Source organism: Diadema antillarum, unplaced genomic scaffold, assembly GCF_040938485.1.
Source record: "Diadema antillarum isolate AM-2024a unplaced genomic scaffold, OU_Dant_1.0 scf00000107, whole genome shotgun sequence".
NCBI lineage: Eukaryota > Metazoa > Echinodermata > Echinoidea > Diadematoida > Diadematidae > Diadema > Diadema antillarum.
In genome coordinates this window covers 2610704-2626926 of record NW_027270996.1, presented here as the reverse complement: position 1 = coordinate 2626926, position 16223 = coordinate 2610704, and the positions used below count along the sequence as shown (strand labels likewise).

The following is a 16223-nucleotide window of genomic DNA, read 5'->3' as shown; positions in this document are numbered from 1 at the left end:
TTTTTTTAATGTTATTATGCTATTACAATTTGACATCTGTACGGTATACTTCCCCCGACAAAGTCAATTATTCTTAGAAAATGACTGTATTGAATATCATGGCTAATCTTGACAGTTCTTGTAAGAGGTATCATGATTTCAAAGTACGTAAAGCTTTTTTTCATCTTTTGTTGTTTACATAGTTTTGTTTTTCAAGAACACGTTTGTGGGCATTTCTGACCTGAGTTTTCTGTTTGCTCTGAAAATTCTATATTGCATCCCTCTGTCTTTCTTTTTTACCAAGCAAACTCTTGTCATTAATGCTTCTTTACTCATCTCAGCTGTCTTTTTATACATAGTGTTACTGATTACATGATATCTTCTTGATCATACTTCTTAGTGGGCCTTGTCTTTTAACATTATTACCCTCGCGTCTGCATGGCTTTCATGATTTTAGAATAATAAGTGTGTATTATAGAGCCAGCTAATTCTTTTGGTAGAAATACTAAAATTCTATAATCCATAACGTACTTTGCTGTATAACTTCAATAAATATGATATTCATTAAAAAAAACACACACACAATACAGTCCTTCTTGAATCTGCGCATCAATTAATTCAATGCACAATGAAGAACAGGTCCATTACAGAGGATCCAAATAAAGAATGCTGTTTAGAACTTTGCAAATAATATCTTAATTCCGAACGGTCTTCAGTCAATACCGTTCCCATGGTAATACAGAGATAACATTTTTTAGACCTTGAAGTAAGTGCGCATTTTTATTTCAATTTTTCCTCAGTCAACATAATCATCCTATTAACCTGTTCCATACTAAATTCTGAAATCCCCATAGACTTAATAAACAGGCCACCAGGTTCCCGTATGGAACAGGTTGAGTTGAATGATTTGCCGCTTTACTCCCCTGTCACGTGAAGTACTCCCATCTTAGATTTTCAAGTATCCTTTTTTTTTGGGGGGGGGGGGGGTGGGGTTGAGATGAACGCATTTTATAATAAAGAGTTGCGTATGAAAGGAAAGTGTAATATATCATTCCTTTACAGTATAGTTTGTGAAGAGATACTTTATTTAAGGGACTTTGAATTTTACGGAACATTTGCCTAAAACATTTCTTAATAATGTTTCGATAGAAAAACTAATGCGCTGCTTTTGTCGTGGTGCTTGTTCAACAGTCAATCTTTTTTTTTTTCAGGTTCTATCCCACTGCCCATCAAACTATCATCAAGTAAAGCATCATTATCATTTAAAGTTAGAAATGTAACACTAAAGATCATGCTCACACTAATGTTAGAGCGGTGTTATGGAGAGAACTTAAAGACATGAATACATGCGGTCTTAGAATCTGATATCCAATATCTCGCGATTCTTTTTCACAAACTGGCATTCCTTACAATGAGTACTGGTTATTCCTTTAAGATATTCATTGTACGTACTTGCAAACAGTTTACTCTTTTTTCTTTACCTTTTTGAAGAACTTAAACTTTTCAGCATCTTTTGGTTTGTTTAAATTGAACATTATTGTAGAGTCAAATATTATGTATCGAATCTGTAAGGAATAATATTTCCTCATTTTTTTTTTTCATGTCAATCCCTTTCCTCCGAGATAATATTTCGCAGGAAACGGGTTAAAAAAAAAGAATAGCAAAGAATATGATGTGTATGTCGGGTCAGCGTGAGACTTGCGAGGAGACTAACATTCATTCTTTTTAAAAGGACTTAGTTATTCTTAATATTGGCTTACGGCGTAAATATTCTTAGAGGAATGATAAAAGCCAAATTAAGTCTTGACGTAACAACAACTTTTTTTTCTTATGAAAAATTATATTCCCATTCAAACACACAAAAACCTAGGTTTTCAAAGCAAGGGTTCCGCTACGTATCCCCCTGCCTTCCGCAGTCCCTTCAGTATCACTGTTTAGTGTGAAGCAACGCGGAAGACTTTTAGAAACTCTACAATTTTCCTGGTTTACTTGCCATTCTACTGAATCTCCGAAATTCTCTTCGTTTTTAACAAACTCTATCTTCCTGCCCCCTCCCTGATCTTGTTTGTCAAAATCAATTTTGACATAAATCTGAAATGGACACGCGTTGTCCGATTACTGATTGCGTTACCAATCAACGTAGAGGGCATAATCCTCCCAGCTTCATCAATTCTTGGAAAACTCGAAATAACAAAGGCCGTATCGGAAGTCAGCGACCACATACACAGCGGACCGAATATTTCTGAAATTCCTGAAGTTACATTCGTGTTGGTCGGAACTGTGTCAGCACTCCATTTTGTTATTATCTATGAGGAAGACACTTGTGTAACCATCATGGCTGGCGTCGTAATCGAAAACCTGAGCAACAGGAAACTTCTTGTCCTCGTAGCTGTGCTGTTGGTGATGCAAATCGTGTGTTTTCTCGTGGGAGGTCTGATCGGTGAGTTTGTGCAGCCCCCGAAGCTCTGGCTCCACGTTCATTGGAAGTCCGCTGCTGTCGCATTGTGCCAGCCGCACACAGCAGGGTTCAGTTGTATAGCAAGTTTACGATCTATGGTTTCTAACTTCAGTGCACGTTCTCTGCGGGAGTGCACTACCGACGACGTTTACTAGTATCCTGCCTGTAGGCGGTTTATTCATTACTGATTTGACTACACGCTCAACAGGGTTAACCGCGCGTAGAATTGAACTTCTTGTAACCAAAAGTAATGTTGCACTTGTATGAAGGGAAAATATCCAATGACAATGTCGATGGTGTTATCCTACATTGTAGGTACGCTGGGCTGGCTGGGCTCACATCATCATCATTCACAATCACAGTTTAAATAACAAACACACAGCGATGCGCTAGCATAACTCCAGATTTGTGGTGTTTGAAAGATAATTAACAGTTAGAATTCTAGATCTTAAATGATGATACTAATAGAAATTATATGAACAAGCAATTGTAGTTGTAGGCATAGTAATCGTGCAGGCGCATTGCAAGACAATTTTTGACATTTTTGTTTGTATTTTTTCTTTTGTTCGATTATGAAACCTCACTTTGACTAGACTCTAGGGCTCAAATTCATGAAGGTGGTACAAATGAAACCATGGTTTAAACCATGGACAAAAACCATGGAGCGCCAACTGTCGCACGAAATATTTCGTTACGAAATTGGTCATTTCGTCAATAAAATGACCGTTTCATTAACGAAATTATCATTTCGTGGACGAAATGTTCATTTAGTTACAAAATTTTGTAATTTCGTGACGAAATAATCATTTTATCGACGAAATGACTGATTTCGAAACGAAATACTCCATGCGACACTTGGTGCTCCATGGTTTTTGTCCATGGTTTAAACCATGGTTTCATTTGTACCACCTTCGTGAATTCGGGCCTAGAAGTACAGAACCTTCCAGCTCTACTCTAGTTCTAGTTCTGGGCCCCGTTTTATCAAAAGATATAGATCTAGACCCTAATTGATTATAAATTTCCTTACCACACAGGCTGCCATAAACTTACAATAGAAATCAACTATTATAATCAATTACACATGTACCGTAACTCTTCATAAAACAGGACCCTGGAGCTCTAGTCATACATCTCTTGCTCTCACCAGATCTGGTCATCAGCTTGCAGCTGAACTTGCGTCTCAAATGGTGTGGCAGGTTATTTAGTACTTCTTCTAGCTTATAGGTATCACTATCGCATGTGTTCATCTTTTTGTGGCAACGTCTCCACAGCATCTCCTGTAGTTGCGGCCAAGTTGCAGAGACCCATGGTGACCTACCTGTGACGATGTGGAGACATTGCAGCGATGTTCTCCAGACTTCCACCCAAATAAGTTGTCACCTTGTTTGGAGAGGTCTCAAACATCGCCCTGAAGTCACCTTCTTTGTGAGAGTGCAAGCCATTTGTCTTTTGAGCCGCACAAGTCACAGTGATTGATTACATGTAGTTGTGACAGTCATTGGGACATCTCCTTCAGTGAGATAGGCCCTTGGGTGATATTATTGCAAAACATGTCAGAGCCATGTGACTAAGCAACATGTTTTGAAATCCTCTTAGCTCAGGTGGGATGCAACACACCCAATTCTTGTGATCGCCAATACCTGGGTGCCTTGCGGCAAGCATTGCTTTAGATGCATTGTGGGATAGCTCAGGGGACAAACTTGCAAGGTCGGTTTTGGCTGCATACGTGTTTAACTCGGGTCACCTTTCGTCTTAATCCAGGGGTATTTTTATGTTGAAGATTTCTTTACTTTCCATCATGTGACCAGCACATTGAAGCCTTGCAGTTGCGAACCATGACTCTAGTGACTGCAAATCAGCAAAATTTAGAAATTTTAAACTTTTTTAGCTCTAATTTTTTTCAATTCTAATCGAAGAAAAAAAACCAGCAACAAAAGAAAAGCAGATGAAAATTGCGTTGAATTGCATGGGAGCTAAGATATGCGCAAGACAACTGGAAGCGACAGTGGTCCCGAGGAATCCCACAGTGCATAAATTAGGTGACAGGGCTCTTCAGCTTGTGCAGAAGCTTTTTGTGCATAAAATTTGCAATACCGAGAATTACACAAGCACTTGCCAGAGGCAAAGAAAACTCGCCATTATGCAAGTCAACTGAAGACAATGGCACTTGCCCTTGCACATGACACTTGCCCTAATGCCTGGTTTGGCAAGTGAGCAAAATCAATATTTATTTTATAATGCTCTTTCAAGATAACTCAAAATATATTTGGATTATATATCCTTACAATATGACAATTTTATTTTTCATCGTATTTGTTTCACTCATACTGTGGTTGATATTGATGTTTTTGTTTGATAACATTTATAAGAAACTAATCTTCAACTTCTTGTTACTTAGTTCTTGTGTTTAACATGAAACCTTCCTTCGACAAAACTTTTTTTTTCAGTGATTTACCAGCTATAACTCATCTTTATCATCATTTCAATTTACTCATTATAATTCTGTAGCAATTCATGTGGTCAAGAGGTCATTCTTTTGCCAGAAATGTTGGAAAGAGAAAGTCTGATAAACATATATGCTTGCCATTACAAAACTTTGGTAGCAATGACATCATTTCCCTAAGCACCTTCAATGATAATGTGTACTATCATTAGTATCATGTGATTGTGACTGTTGTAATGTTTGTTAAACTGTAAAAGTGGAAATTTTTGCTGTGTGGATTTTTTTTTAACCATAAAGTAGTGCAAAAATAAAAGCACAAATTATTTTGCTTTACATGCACCTCAAAGTAATGTCTTGATTCCATGGGATCAAATACACAAAAGCTCATCTTACCCGACCAGGCAAAAAAATTACATGCAAAAATAAACTTTTACAGCTTGCCACCAGTTATTTCATAAAGGCCTGCAAAATTTTATAATTTTCAATTGTAACTTTTCTGTTATTTTTTTTTTCCGACTGTAATTAAATTTTTGCTAAATTGTGTTGTTGGAATCTGACCTGGATCTAGCTAAGTTCTGTAAAGTATGTTATGACACTTATGCTCACAGCCAGTGCTGTGCAGCTGATTTTTGTCTGTGATGTGCAGCATGCAATCATCGAATAGTGTGAAACATACTATTACTTTTTAAGATGAAACATCTCATCCAATGTGTATTCTATAGTTAGTGAAACTCTGGAGGGGCATAAAAGGGGGTGGGGGATTTGGGGATTGCTTGGGATTGATGAATGGGTTTAGTTCATTGCAGTAGGCAAAGCTTTCAAAGCGCTCTGTATACTTCAGCATGATTTCCTGTGTGCTAAATTCCACACCAAGGTAAGCCTGTTCACACATGCACCAAAAATTACATTTAAAAACAAAATGAATATGATGAACTATATTGTATCTTGATACAGTGTGACCCAGAAGACTGTCCTTCTTGAGTTTTTGTTTCTGTTTTTGTTTCAAATAAAAGTTGCCTTGCACGCTGTAGGCCTATGTCAATGGCACGCCAAAACAAGATGATATATTTTTTTTCATATCCCGTGGTTCAACTAACCATGCAAAACCTGGATATTGGTGACCAAAATCATGTTCTGATCATTGTTTGGGCATGTGCACTTTGGATTTCTTAGTGTTGGCTTGCAGTCAAGTGATTTCTTTATGTATTTTTTTGGGGCAGATGTGTGAACAGTGGGGAATAAGCTTGATTTTTGCATCGTGATCCATTTATAAACTGATAATCTTGCGTGTGAATGGGCCTGGAGAGAGCCAGACGCCCAGCTATCCTTCCCTACCCATATCCCTTTGATGTACCGCCCGCTACACGTAGGCCCAGTCTCCCCTCTCCACTCTCCACAGCAAGGAGCCACTTTAGAGGGCTGTATCAATGTCAAGATTTTTTCTTCCCCCCCCCCCCTTTTCAGGAGCACCAACCTCAAAGTGCAGAGGGACTGTTTACTCAGACCATAAAAACTTCTTAATGCAATCCAGCTAGTCTTTGCTCAGGGCTAAAACCTGATGAATGAGTGAGCAAGAATGCATGGAAGTCTGTACCCATTAAAACTGAAGTCATTCAGTTTTTTTTTGTGTGTTTTTTTCCCCGCATATAGGCATGTGTGGAACTGGCAGCTAGCCTACAGTACTTACAGTATAATTATTATGCAGACTGCAATTGCTTACCTTAGACTGTGAGAAATCACAATTCTTTAGAGCTATGAAGTTCAGCCTTTTTTATCATTTTGTTACCTATTACCTGTCCATCTGTACTGTGAAACCAGCAATGTTTGCTTGTGATGTGAAAGTTCTTCTACACTGTATGCATTGACTGCCAATGGCAATTCGTGAAATTTCAGGCTGCATAAAAGACTGTCAGGCCCAATTCACAAAAAGTTCATGCTGCAAAAATATCTTGCTTAAATACAATATTCAAAAGTAATGAACATGCTCATATGTATGTTAATTTTATTTGACTATGTATGGATTCACTTATTTTGAAAATATGTGTATTGCCAAGGGAAACTTGTTTAGCCCCCTTAAGTTTAAAGGGGAAATCCAGTCCAAAAATAAGTTGGTCTGATAAAAAAGAGGAAAATCTTATGAATTCAATGGTAAAATTTTGACTGTAATCGAATGAAAAATCAGGATGTTATGAAATTTTGAAGTTTTGCTTATTTTTGCAAAACAGTTCTTGTACAGTGGATATGAATATGCAAATGAGTGAGTTGACCATGTCATCACCTCACAATTTTGCATTGATCGTGTACAAAAAATGGCGTAAATTCAATGTTTCTGTCATTGAAGTCTAAAGTATGATGTTATTCCTGGTTGAATAACTTCAGAATAATGATCAGTTAGATATATCAGGATTTGAGCCTCGGGCATAATTGCGTTTGAATGAAAAACTGGAAATTCCACAATTTTATGTACAAACTATGGCAAGTTGTGAGGGTATGACATGCTCACATTGCCATTTGCATATTTCATATTGACCGTTCAAGAACTGTTTCCTGAAAAATTGGCAAAACTTCATGATGTCATATATAACTTCTGGGCAATTCCGCGGTTAGTAACGTTACATTTGAACAAATTTAGATATTTGTTTTTACTACTAAATTACAATTTATTCATTTTAAGTCAAAATTATGTCAAAAACATGTTCATCCTTCCCAGGTTTATGATACAGAAAAAAATGAATACAATCCAAGAAATATTAGAATTGCTATGGCAACTTAAAGGGCTGGTTAGTAACGTTACGAAAAAAGGACATGACAAAAAAATCAATGTCTTGTAACAAAAAGTGTGCAAAAATTCAAGTTACTTCAAACAAAGTGTTGCATTAATTTCATTGCATCATGACAGATGTTCACACAATGTTTTTTAGCAGTTCGACCAATAATTTCTTAGCTAGACCCCCAAAGCATGGTTAGTAACGTTACGGTTAGTAACGTTACATTTGTCCGGAGTAATTCCGCAGGTCATTTCACCCTTTTGTAATTGACAAAATGTCACATGACTTCTGAAGTATTTAAATGTATTCATCTTTTACCCTTTAGCAAAACTTTGAGGAAAAAAATTCAAAGGAACCCACTCTAATTTGCATTTAAGTGAATTTCAGCGTCCCCAGTCCCACATGTACATTTTAAATGATGGTTTTAGATCTCGCAAAATCAATAAATATGAAAAATAAAATCTACTGAATTTGAAAGACCTAAATGATAGGTGAACATCCATGGCATTAGTTGATACCTAGATTAAAGAGAAAGATAGAGAGGCACATTTCTTTTATCCATGTCATGTCCACCTAACTCCGGAATTGCCCTCCTTATTTTTCACCCGATTTCGATCAAAATTTTACCGTTGAACTTGTAATATTTTACTCTTTCTTATCAGACTAACTTATATTTGGACTGGATTTCCCCTTTAGGAATTTGGCAAGGACTTTTTTGTTTCTTATGAATGTACTGTACAAACTAATAATGAACAATAGATTAGTGAAATCTAACTTTTACCGTATAAATATTACAAATCACTGAAGAATACAGTGGACACATCGTGATCTCTGGCTTGATCATCATGCTTCAATTTCTCCTACATGTAGATCAAGATCTACACAGAATTTTATGATTGAAATCTCTTTGAGTTTGTACATTTTTGACAGGTGCCTCCTTTGGCCTCTTCCATACCAGGACATACAAGCTTGTGATGTTTATCAAGTACACTCTAGCCAAAATCATAATATGAATCCCATCTCTTTAAGTTACAGATCTATAGATTCTCGAGGTCCTTAATATTTCAGGATAATATCAGTGCATGTTGGTGCATGTTTAGGAGAAAGGAACGGTCAGCTCTTTTAGTTCATCCCTCTAATGTAGCTCACTGTCTGAAATTGTGTAAGATATTCAAAGCTTAAAAGCTTTATGTGTTTGTGACTGCAAAAATAACTTGGGAACTGGGGGTGTTTAATGAAGCTGTTCTTAAAGTTACGAACGACTGAAGAACGACTGATGATCAGTTCTTGTGCTGATTTATTGAAATTCTGATAGGTACAGGACATGAGAACTTATCACCAGTCATTCTTAAGTCATTCATAACTTTAAAGAACAGCTTTATGAAACACCCCCAGTTTCTTTTATAACTTTTTCAAGTACAACGTATTCATTTTTTTATGGTGTTGCATTATTGCTTTGAAGAAAAGAAAAATATGTTGTAGAAGACCTGTATAGCTCCTAAATCTTATGTTTTAATATCGCACTGTGGTCATTAGCAACAAAGCAGTAGCAGTACAGTATAGCTCAAGCAGTTTGATTAGACCAAGGAGGTTCGAGAGATGGAGTCACAACAGTCTTATTCGCTTTGATCCCATGCTCGAAGCCGCCACTCAAAAATATTTGAACAGAAGTATGTGTCAAACTGGATCTGCCGCTCAGATGCGAAGACAATTGACTTGTGTCTCATTGCATAATCACCAGCCACTTTCCAAGGAAGATATGTCTTTGTGATGGTAATTACTTAATTCGCTATCCCTACTTACAAACGATGGGCGGTAGACAATGGTAAAGGCACGGGGGTGCGCGAATAGAAATTGCTCAAATATTGCTGAAGTACATATAGATATCAAAATTACTCGACTGTACGTGTCTGTACGCTAATCTGACATATTAATTTATAAAGAACTATACTTGAAGATGATACCATATTAGTTTCATTTGGCAGAAATAAGGAGAAAAGTGATAAAACCGGCTTTCCATGAGGGTAAAATTTCAAACACTTTCACAAAATACAGCTCAGATTTACACTTTTGCACATATTTTCGAACGGAATTGACTTTTGTTTTATATGAAATTTCATTGCATTTGATATATAAACGAGCAGCATATACCCGATATTATGTTAGCGTTAAGAATGAATCTTCAGATTGCTCAGAAAGATGGCGGCTTCAAGCATCGAACATCAAAGGCACAAATGCACCTGTGGAATTCTTTTGTCCATCCATAGAAAACTGACAGCTGATTGAATAATTATAGTCAGTTGTATTAAACTCCATCTCTCGAACCTCCTTGATTAGACACTGACCAGATATCATTAATAGGAAGGGTAGTATCCATAAACTGCAACATGCAACATGCATGAGAAATGATCAGTTTCCAAAACACCAGTGAGTTGAGTTCCAATAAAATTTGAAGGGTTGATTATAAAAGTGTCAAACAGTGAGTACCCTTTTCAATGAAGCCACACAAGACGTGCAGAGAGACATGATGAGGGGGTCTAGGTCAAAGGTTATATCAAAGGTCACACCAAAATGTGACACCCTAGCAGAACTTGGCTAACTCTATGATAGAAGAGATCCCAAAACCCAAATCAAGGCTCAAGTCTCACAGTTATTACACTGTATTCTCACTCTGTATCTGTGACACCACACATATTGCACAGAAATTGGAAACTTCTTTGTACACCTGTAAATTGCTGGCTTGTAAAAGCATTGATATCTGACATGCCAGAGTGCACATATTTGTTGCTGAGATTTCTTGTTACTGTATTTTCCTTCATTGTTTGGCTTTACATAATACACCTGTGAATTCCATTAACATACCAAGAGTCAATAAGATTGACTGTTTACAATGCCTCAGGCACAAGCAATCAATACTGTTTATTCCCTGAATGCAAAACACCTTTTTTTTTTTTCCATAGTTAAACATGTACCATACATACAATTTGTAAATAAGGGATTTTTCTGTGATGATGACTGTTTAGTTTGATGTTTTTTATTGCATAAAAGCTTTATGATATTATAATGTCATATCTTATTCAAATTACCTTTTAATCATCCCTGACAGATGATTTCCATACATTATTTGGTGCTAGGTTTGGCAAGATAGACATGCTTCAGGCAAGATTAAAAGGGTTGTTTTGGATAACATTTTGTTGATAAAGTCTGTCAATAGTAGGCTGTTCAAAGACATTGTGTAAGTGTGTGTGTATGTGTTTTTTTTTTAACTTTAAAATTAATTCAAATCTGTGAAGTTGAAACAGCACACATGATTTGAATATTTGAAAATACATGGAGTTTGCAAATTTCTTTACAGAAGTCCTCAGGGTACTCTGACAACTTGAACATAATTTGCCTATGGTTAGCTTTTCTCTTTTGTTCCATAAATTGCGTAAAACATACATATGTATATCTAAAAGTGTATAGTTTCCATATTAATTTTTCTCATTGAAGTTGTGTTCATTTTCTCTCTGTTTGATGTCAAGCACAGATCACTTTTCTTAGGTTTCTCATGTCTGAGATAGATCATTTTATATCTCACAAATTTCTGGAAATCCATCTGTGTAGTCATGATCAACTTCAGTGTCTGTGGAATGGGTGAATGCATACAATCCTTCATGTGGAATGGGTGAATGCAGCAATATTATTAGAACACATTGACAGTGAAAGTTTGGGGAAAATCGGACAATCCACTCACAAGTTATGAAAATTTTCTTAAAGTGTCTGCGCAGTCACTGCTGGATGAGAAGACTACTGCAGTGTGTGATGTCACATGCGTACATGTATAAGGAAAATATAAAGAGAATTCTGCAAATTTCTATTTTTTGAAAAAAGGTGCACATTTCCTCGACTTGTCGCTGACGTATGTTAAGGGTGATATTATTCCCCCTGCCTTCTCAAAGAGGCAAGTCAAGCATTCTTTTATTATGCGAGAAAAGTGAGAATATGTTGAATTTTCTTTATGTTTTCTTTATATCGTTGTACACATATGACATCACAGGCTGTAGTAGTCTTCTCATCCAGCAGTGACTGAGCAGAAACTTCAAAAATTCATAACTTTCAAACGGATTGTACGATTTTCCTCAAACCCTCACTGATGTGTTCTACTAATATTGCTGCATTCACTCAATCCACATGTCTATGAAGGTGGACTTGTCCTTTAATGTCTTTATTCCCTCTCATGAAAACGTACAGCGCCCTCGCCCACCTCTGCACACACCCACCTGGCCACCAAGTGTGTCGACCCGTCCATCAACCTGAAGAAGCCGTTTGTGCCCCACGGCCCCAATGCCTGCTCCAAGGTGTCCAACTTCGATGAGGCCACGCGAAAGGGCATCGAGGCTGACTGGATCGTCTTCTCCATCCAGATGCCCCCACCGGCCCAACCGCATGGACCGCAGCTTCCAGTACATGCTAGGCGTGATGTCGCTGGACATCGTGTACGACCAGAACAACGCCATGGGTGAGTGAGTTAACAACATCACTAATAAATTACAAGGAAATTCCATTATAAATGTTTCAATCACTTAGTGAGTATGTTGTTTTGTGTAAGAAGAGAAAGATCAGTTTATTAAGTAAATTGCTGAAAATGTGGATAAGAAGGAGACTCATGAAAAGGCTAGCGTTGGAAAAGTTTATAGAGTTTCACTCTCAGAGAAAGACAAATTTGCAGCTCTGTGATGTAATGTAGTTTTGAGCAGCTGTCTGTTTATTTTGTACACAGTCTATCACTAATTTTCATTTAAACTCTCAAATATTCTAGCACAGACAACTTGCAAAACTGCTGAGGAGGGGACACAAAAATATATTACTTTCACATACCAAGAACAGGTGTGAAGGATTTTTTTTTTTTCTCAGGAGAAAAATGAAAATGAGTGTATTTATTGTGTACAATGTACAGTGTATGAACCAAATAGGGAGCTGACCCTGGCATGTTTCTTGAACGTTTGCATAGTGAAGTATTAGAGGGAGAAAGGTTTGTGGTAACACCATGTGTATGTAACTGTATTGTAACTTTTTGTTTGTATAAGCATGTATCTGATCCCCCCCCCCAAGAAAAAACAAAAACAAAAACAAAAAAAAACCCACTGATGTTCTTCTCTGATTGTTGTTTTCATACAAAGCAATGTAATGTCGGGATGGAATTTTCCTTTAAGTGTGCAGAGTTGTGACAAGGAGTCATTGGGAGAAAAATTCTATTCCACAATAAAAACTGATCTTAGTTTATATTGAAAAAGAAAATCAAATGAAAGCAGCACTTGGTAGAAGTTTCACCATGAAAGGACATAAAGTGAGAGAGTGTTTTCTGTAATTTTTTTTTTTCCTCTTTGGGGAACGGTGATCTTTTGTTGCAATTAGATGGGTGGTGTCATCACCTTACCACTCTTCCATTAACCCGTTGAGGACGAGTCCCGAGTATGCTCTGGCAAGTATCTATGGGAAATGCATGTTGTAGCAAAATCAGTCTGTCCTCAACAGGTTAAGCTTGTTCCCCAGAATGTTGTAAGAATCATGTTTTGAAAATTCAGCAAGTGCAGCTTTTTCCCACAAAAGTTGTCATTGTTAGATTGTTGCAATACAACGATATGATGCGAAGGTTACACTTCAAGTTCTTTTGTTGTTGTTGTTGTTGTTGATTTTGTTTAAAAAAGTGTCATTTGTTTACACTTTGAAACCTGAGAGAAGACATATCTATGATTGCTTGTATATTCATTGTATTGTGAAACTTGTAAGATAACATATATGGCTGCCCTTTTACAGTAGTTCCGATGTGATAATGGCCACAAAGAAATCTGAAAGTCCATCGAGGCTTGACCTTTTCAGGAAAAACTTAGCAATAAACAACCAGACCTATTCCCACTGATGAACTTAATGTGTTATCCTCAAATTTCACTGTATAGCAGAATGAAAGTAAACTTTCTCTTTCCTTTGCCCCCCCCCTTTCCCTTCTCTGCAACTACTGTGCTCCCATCCCCTTCATAAAGATGTCCTATCTTTGCAAAACAATGACAATGGGCGCGTTTTATCAAAAGATATAATTGATTATAAATTTCCTTATCACACAGGATGCTATAGACTTATGATAGAAATCAACTATGTAATCAATTATAACTCCTCATAAAACAGGGCCCTGAACTGCCAGAATTGGGTCCATTTTGTAGCTTTTATCAATTCTGTCACAAGAATGTCAAATTCTGTCTTGGTTCTCACGACTGCTGATCTTATTATCCTGAATGAGCATCTCAAACTATGAGCCCTGTCTACCTGTGAAGTCTTGATCAAATGTGCATCTGTATAGAGGAAGTTTGACAGTCTATGGTGTAAAGAGGATGGATTGTGGTTTTAAGGGCGCTGCCCATGTCTCGTCTGTGGAAATAAGCCCAGATGGGGTTGCTTATGACATCATTAATCAAGCAGCATTCACCTGCGCCGATCACCAGGAAATATGCCGATGACTCTATGCGGTAAAATCCTCCCGCTTCCATCGAGTTGATATTGTATCGCGGATGCTGCGGGAGACAATGTTGCCAAATTGATGATTAGAGGGAGGTAGAGTGATGCAGGGAGCAGGTGCGTAATATTGAGCGGATGATGACAAAGCCGGCGTGAGGGAGAACGAATTCCCGTTCCTCGCTGTGATGTGTTTGCAGACGGTCTGAAGGACGGCAGAATTGATGGCCATTCATGCCAGTGTCAGACAGTGTACCAAACTCTTGTGAGAGATGTATTTGTTGATAGAGTCATGCTCCTTGGCAAGGAGTATAGTTAACAGGACATAATTATGCAGTGTTGTTGAAGACACGCTGTCAATAGTATCATGGCAAGTTTCTTTTAGATTACTGTGCATATTAGCAAACCACATTGTATCAGTGACAACACAAACATACATGCATGCACACATAAAACACTTACAAAATCATAGAAATACTTTCACCATGTTCCTCTTAAATTACTTGTATGTTAACCCACTGAGGACAAGCTGCATTTGCTGTAATATGCAGTTCCTGTAGACACCTGTTCAAGAATACTCAGGACAAGTCTTCAAGGGGTTAAGTATGGATGTTGTTTGTCAGCTTATAGGAATTCATAACCCAGAACTGATTTCTATGCTAAACCATTTTCTGGCTGGTTGTGGAGGGAATTAATTTGTGTTTAATTCATTGGCTGTCAAATTCTACCCCCTCTGCTCCCATTATCTTTCTCTCTCTTTCATACACACAAACACACATGCATATGCCCTCTTATTAAACCAAGACTAATTTTTGCTGCATAATACTATTTCACTTTAAATTCAAAAGAAAAAAGGTTCTGTATAATTCTAAAAATACATTTTCAACATTTTTTTTTCATTTTTCCCAGCTGTTACATATTTGTATGCCCTGATTGTGCTATTGACCTTGTGAAATTTCATGATTTCATAACTTTCTTTTCATAATTCTCATCTGATTTTTGTCAAATTTTTTGCTGCTGTGCTTATTGGTTTGGTTTAACATTTTCTTTCTCCAAATACAGTAACAAATGAAAATAAAATGATACAGAGTATGAAAAAAAAAAATAAGAGGAGAGTAAAACATACAAATCAATAGAATTGTCAGTTTCGTAAAACATCATCTCTGATAATATATGAATAATAGCAACACGAGGCATATTGTATTCGTATGTGAACGAAGGAGAAATCAATACAGGGATCGGTCATCACTAGCAGAACTTGACATGGATGAGACCCTAGTATATGATATATTAAAATATGAAATATAAAATAAAATCTCCTCCTTTTTTCTCTGCGTCCAGGCGAAAATCCTGAGCTAACCCTTGTGATCCTGATGTCGTACAACAACAACGATGATGCCAGCGGAGAGTGGCACTCCCTCTATAAGGTCAACGAGACAAGGAAGATGACCTGTTCGTTCAGCCATGAAATGGTAGGGACATTCGCTGGGGGCGGGGGAGGGGGGAGCTCTTGGACTGTCTGTGTATGATATCAGCATATCCTCAGTGTCCTGCAGGGCCCTGATTCATAAAGCTGTTCGTAAAGTTACGAACAACTTACGAGCGACTGGTGATCAGTTCTGATGTGCTATACTTATCAGAATTTCCATAATTTACCACAAGAGCAAATCACCAGTCGCTCGTAAGTCGTTCATAACTTTACGAACAGCTTTATGAAACACCCCCACTAGTATTCAAAGTAATGCTAGGTTTACATGATGGTGATGGTGATGGATGATCCACCGTATTTGTACAGCACCATATATCTGTTTTGATAAGAAACATTCAAAGGCACAGACTAGACTCCTCCAAGAGAGTAAGCAGCAGCAGTTAATGCCTGGGCAAGGATGATGCCGCTCAATTAGGGAAGACAGGTATCCTGGGGCCTGACCGTGAATGGCCTTAAAAGTGAGCAGTAGGATCTTGAAATCAATTCTATTCTTGATGGGAAGCCAATGCAGCTCAGTCAGGACAGGGGTGATGTGATCATACTTCTTCAGCCCAATGAGCTATTAAATGTATATGATGTTTAATGACCACTGGGAAC

General features: G+C 37.4%; 1 protein-coding gene across 1 annotated transcript in view; it reads left to right on the top strand.

Annotated features, from left to right (window-relative positions):
• Positions 1-2197: 2197 nt before the first annotated feature.
• The window catches only part of LOC139719236 (protein wntless homolog), a 29657-nt gene continuing 15631 nt past the window's right edge, over positions 2198-16223 (top strand). The window contains 4 exon segments of the mRNA XM_071630665.1: positions 2198-2419; positions 11882-12057; positions 12059-12149; positions 15479-15609. Of these exon segments, the coding sequence (XP_071486766.1) occupies positions 2314-2419; positions 11882-12057; positions 12059-12149; positions 15479-15609 (504 nt within the window). The 5' untranslated portion in view covers positions 2198-2313.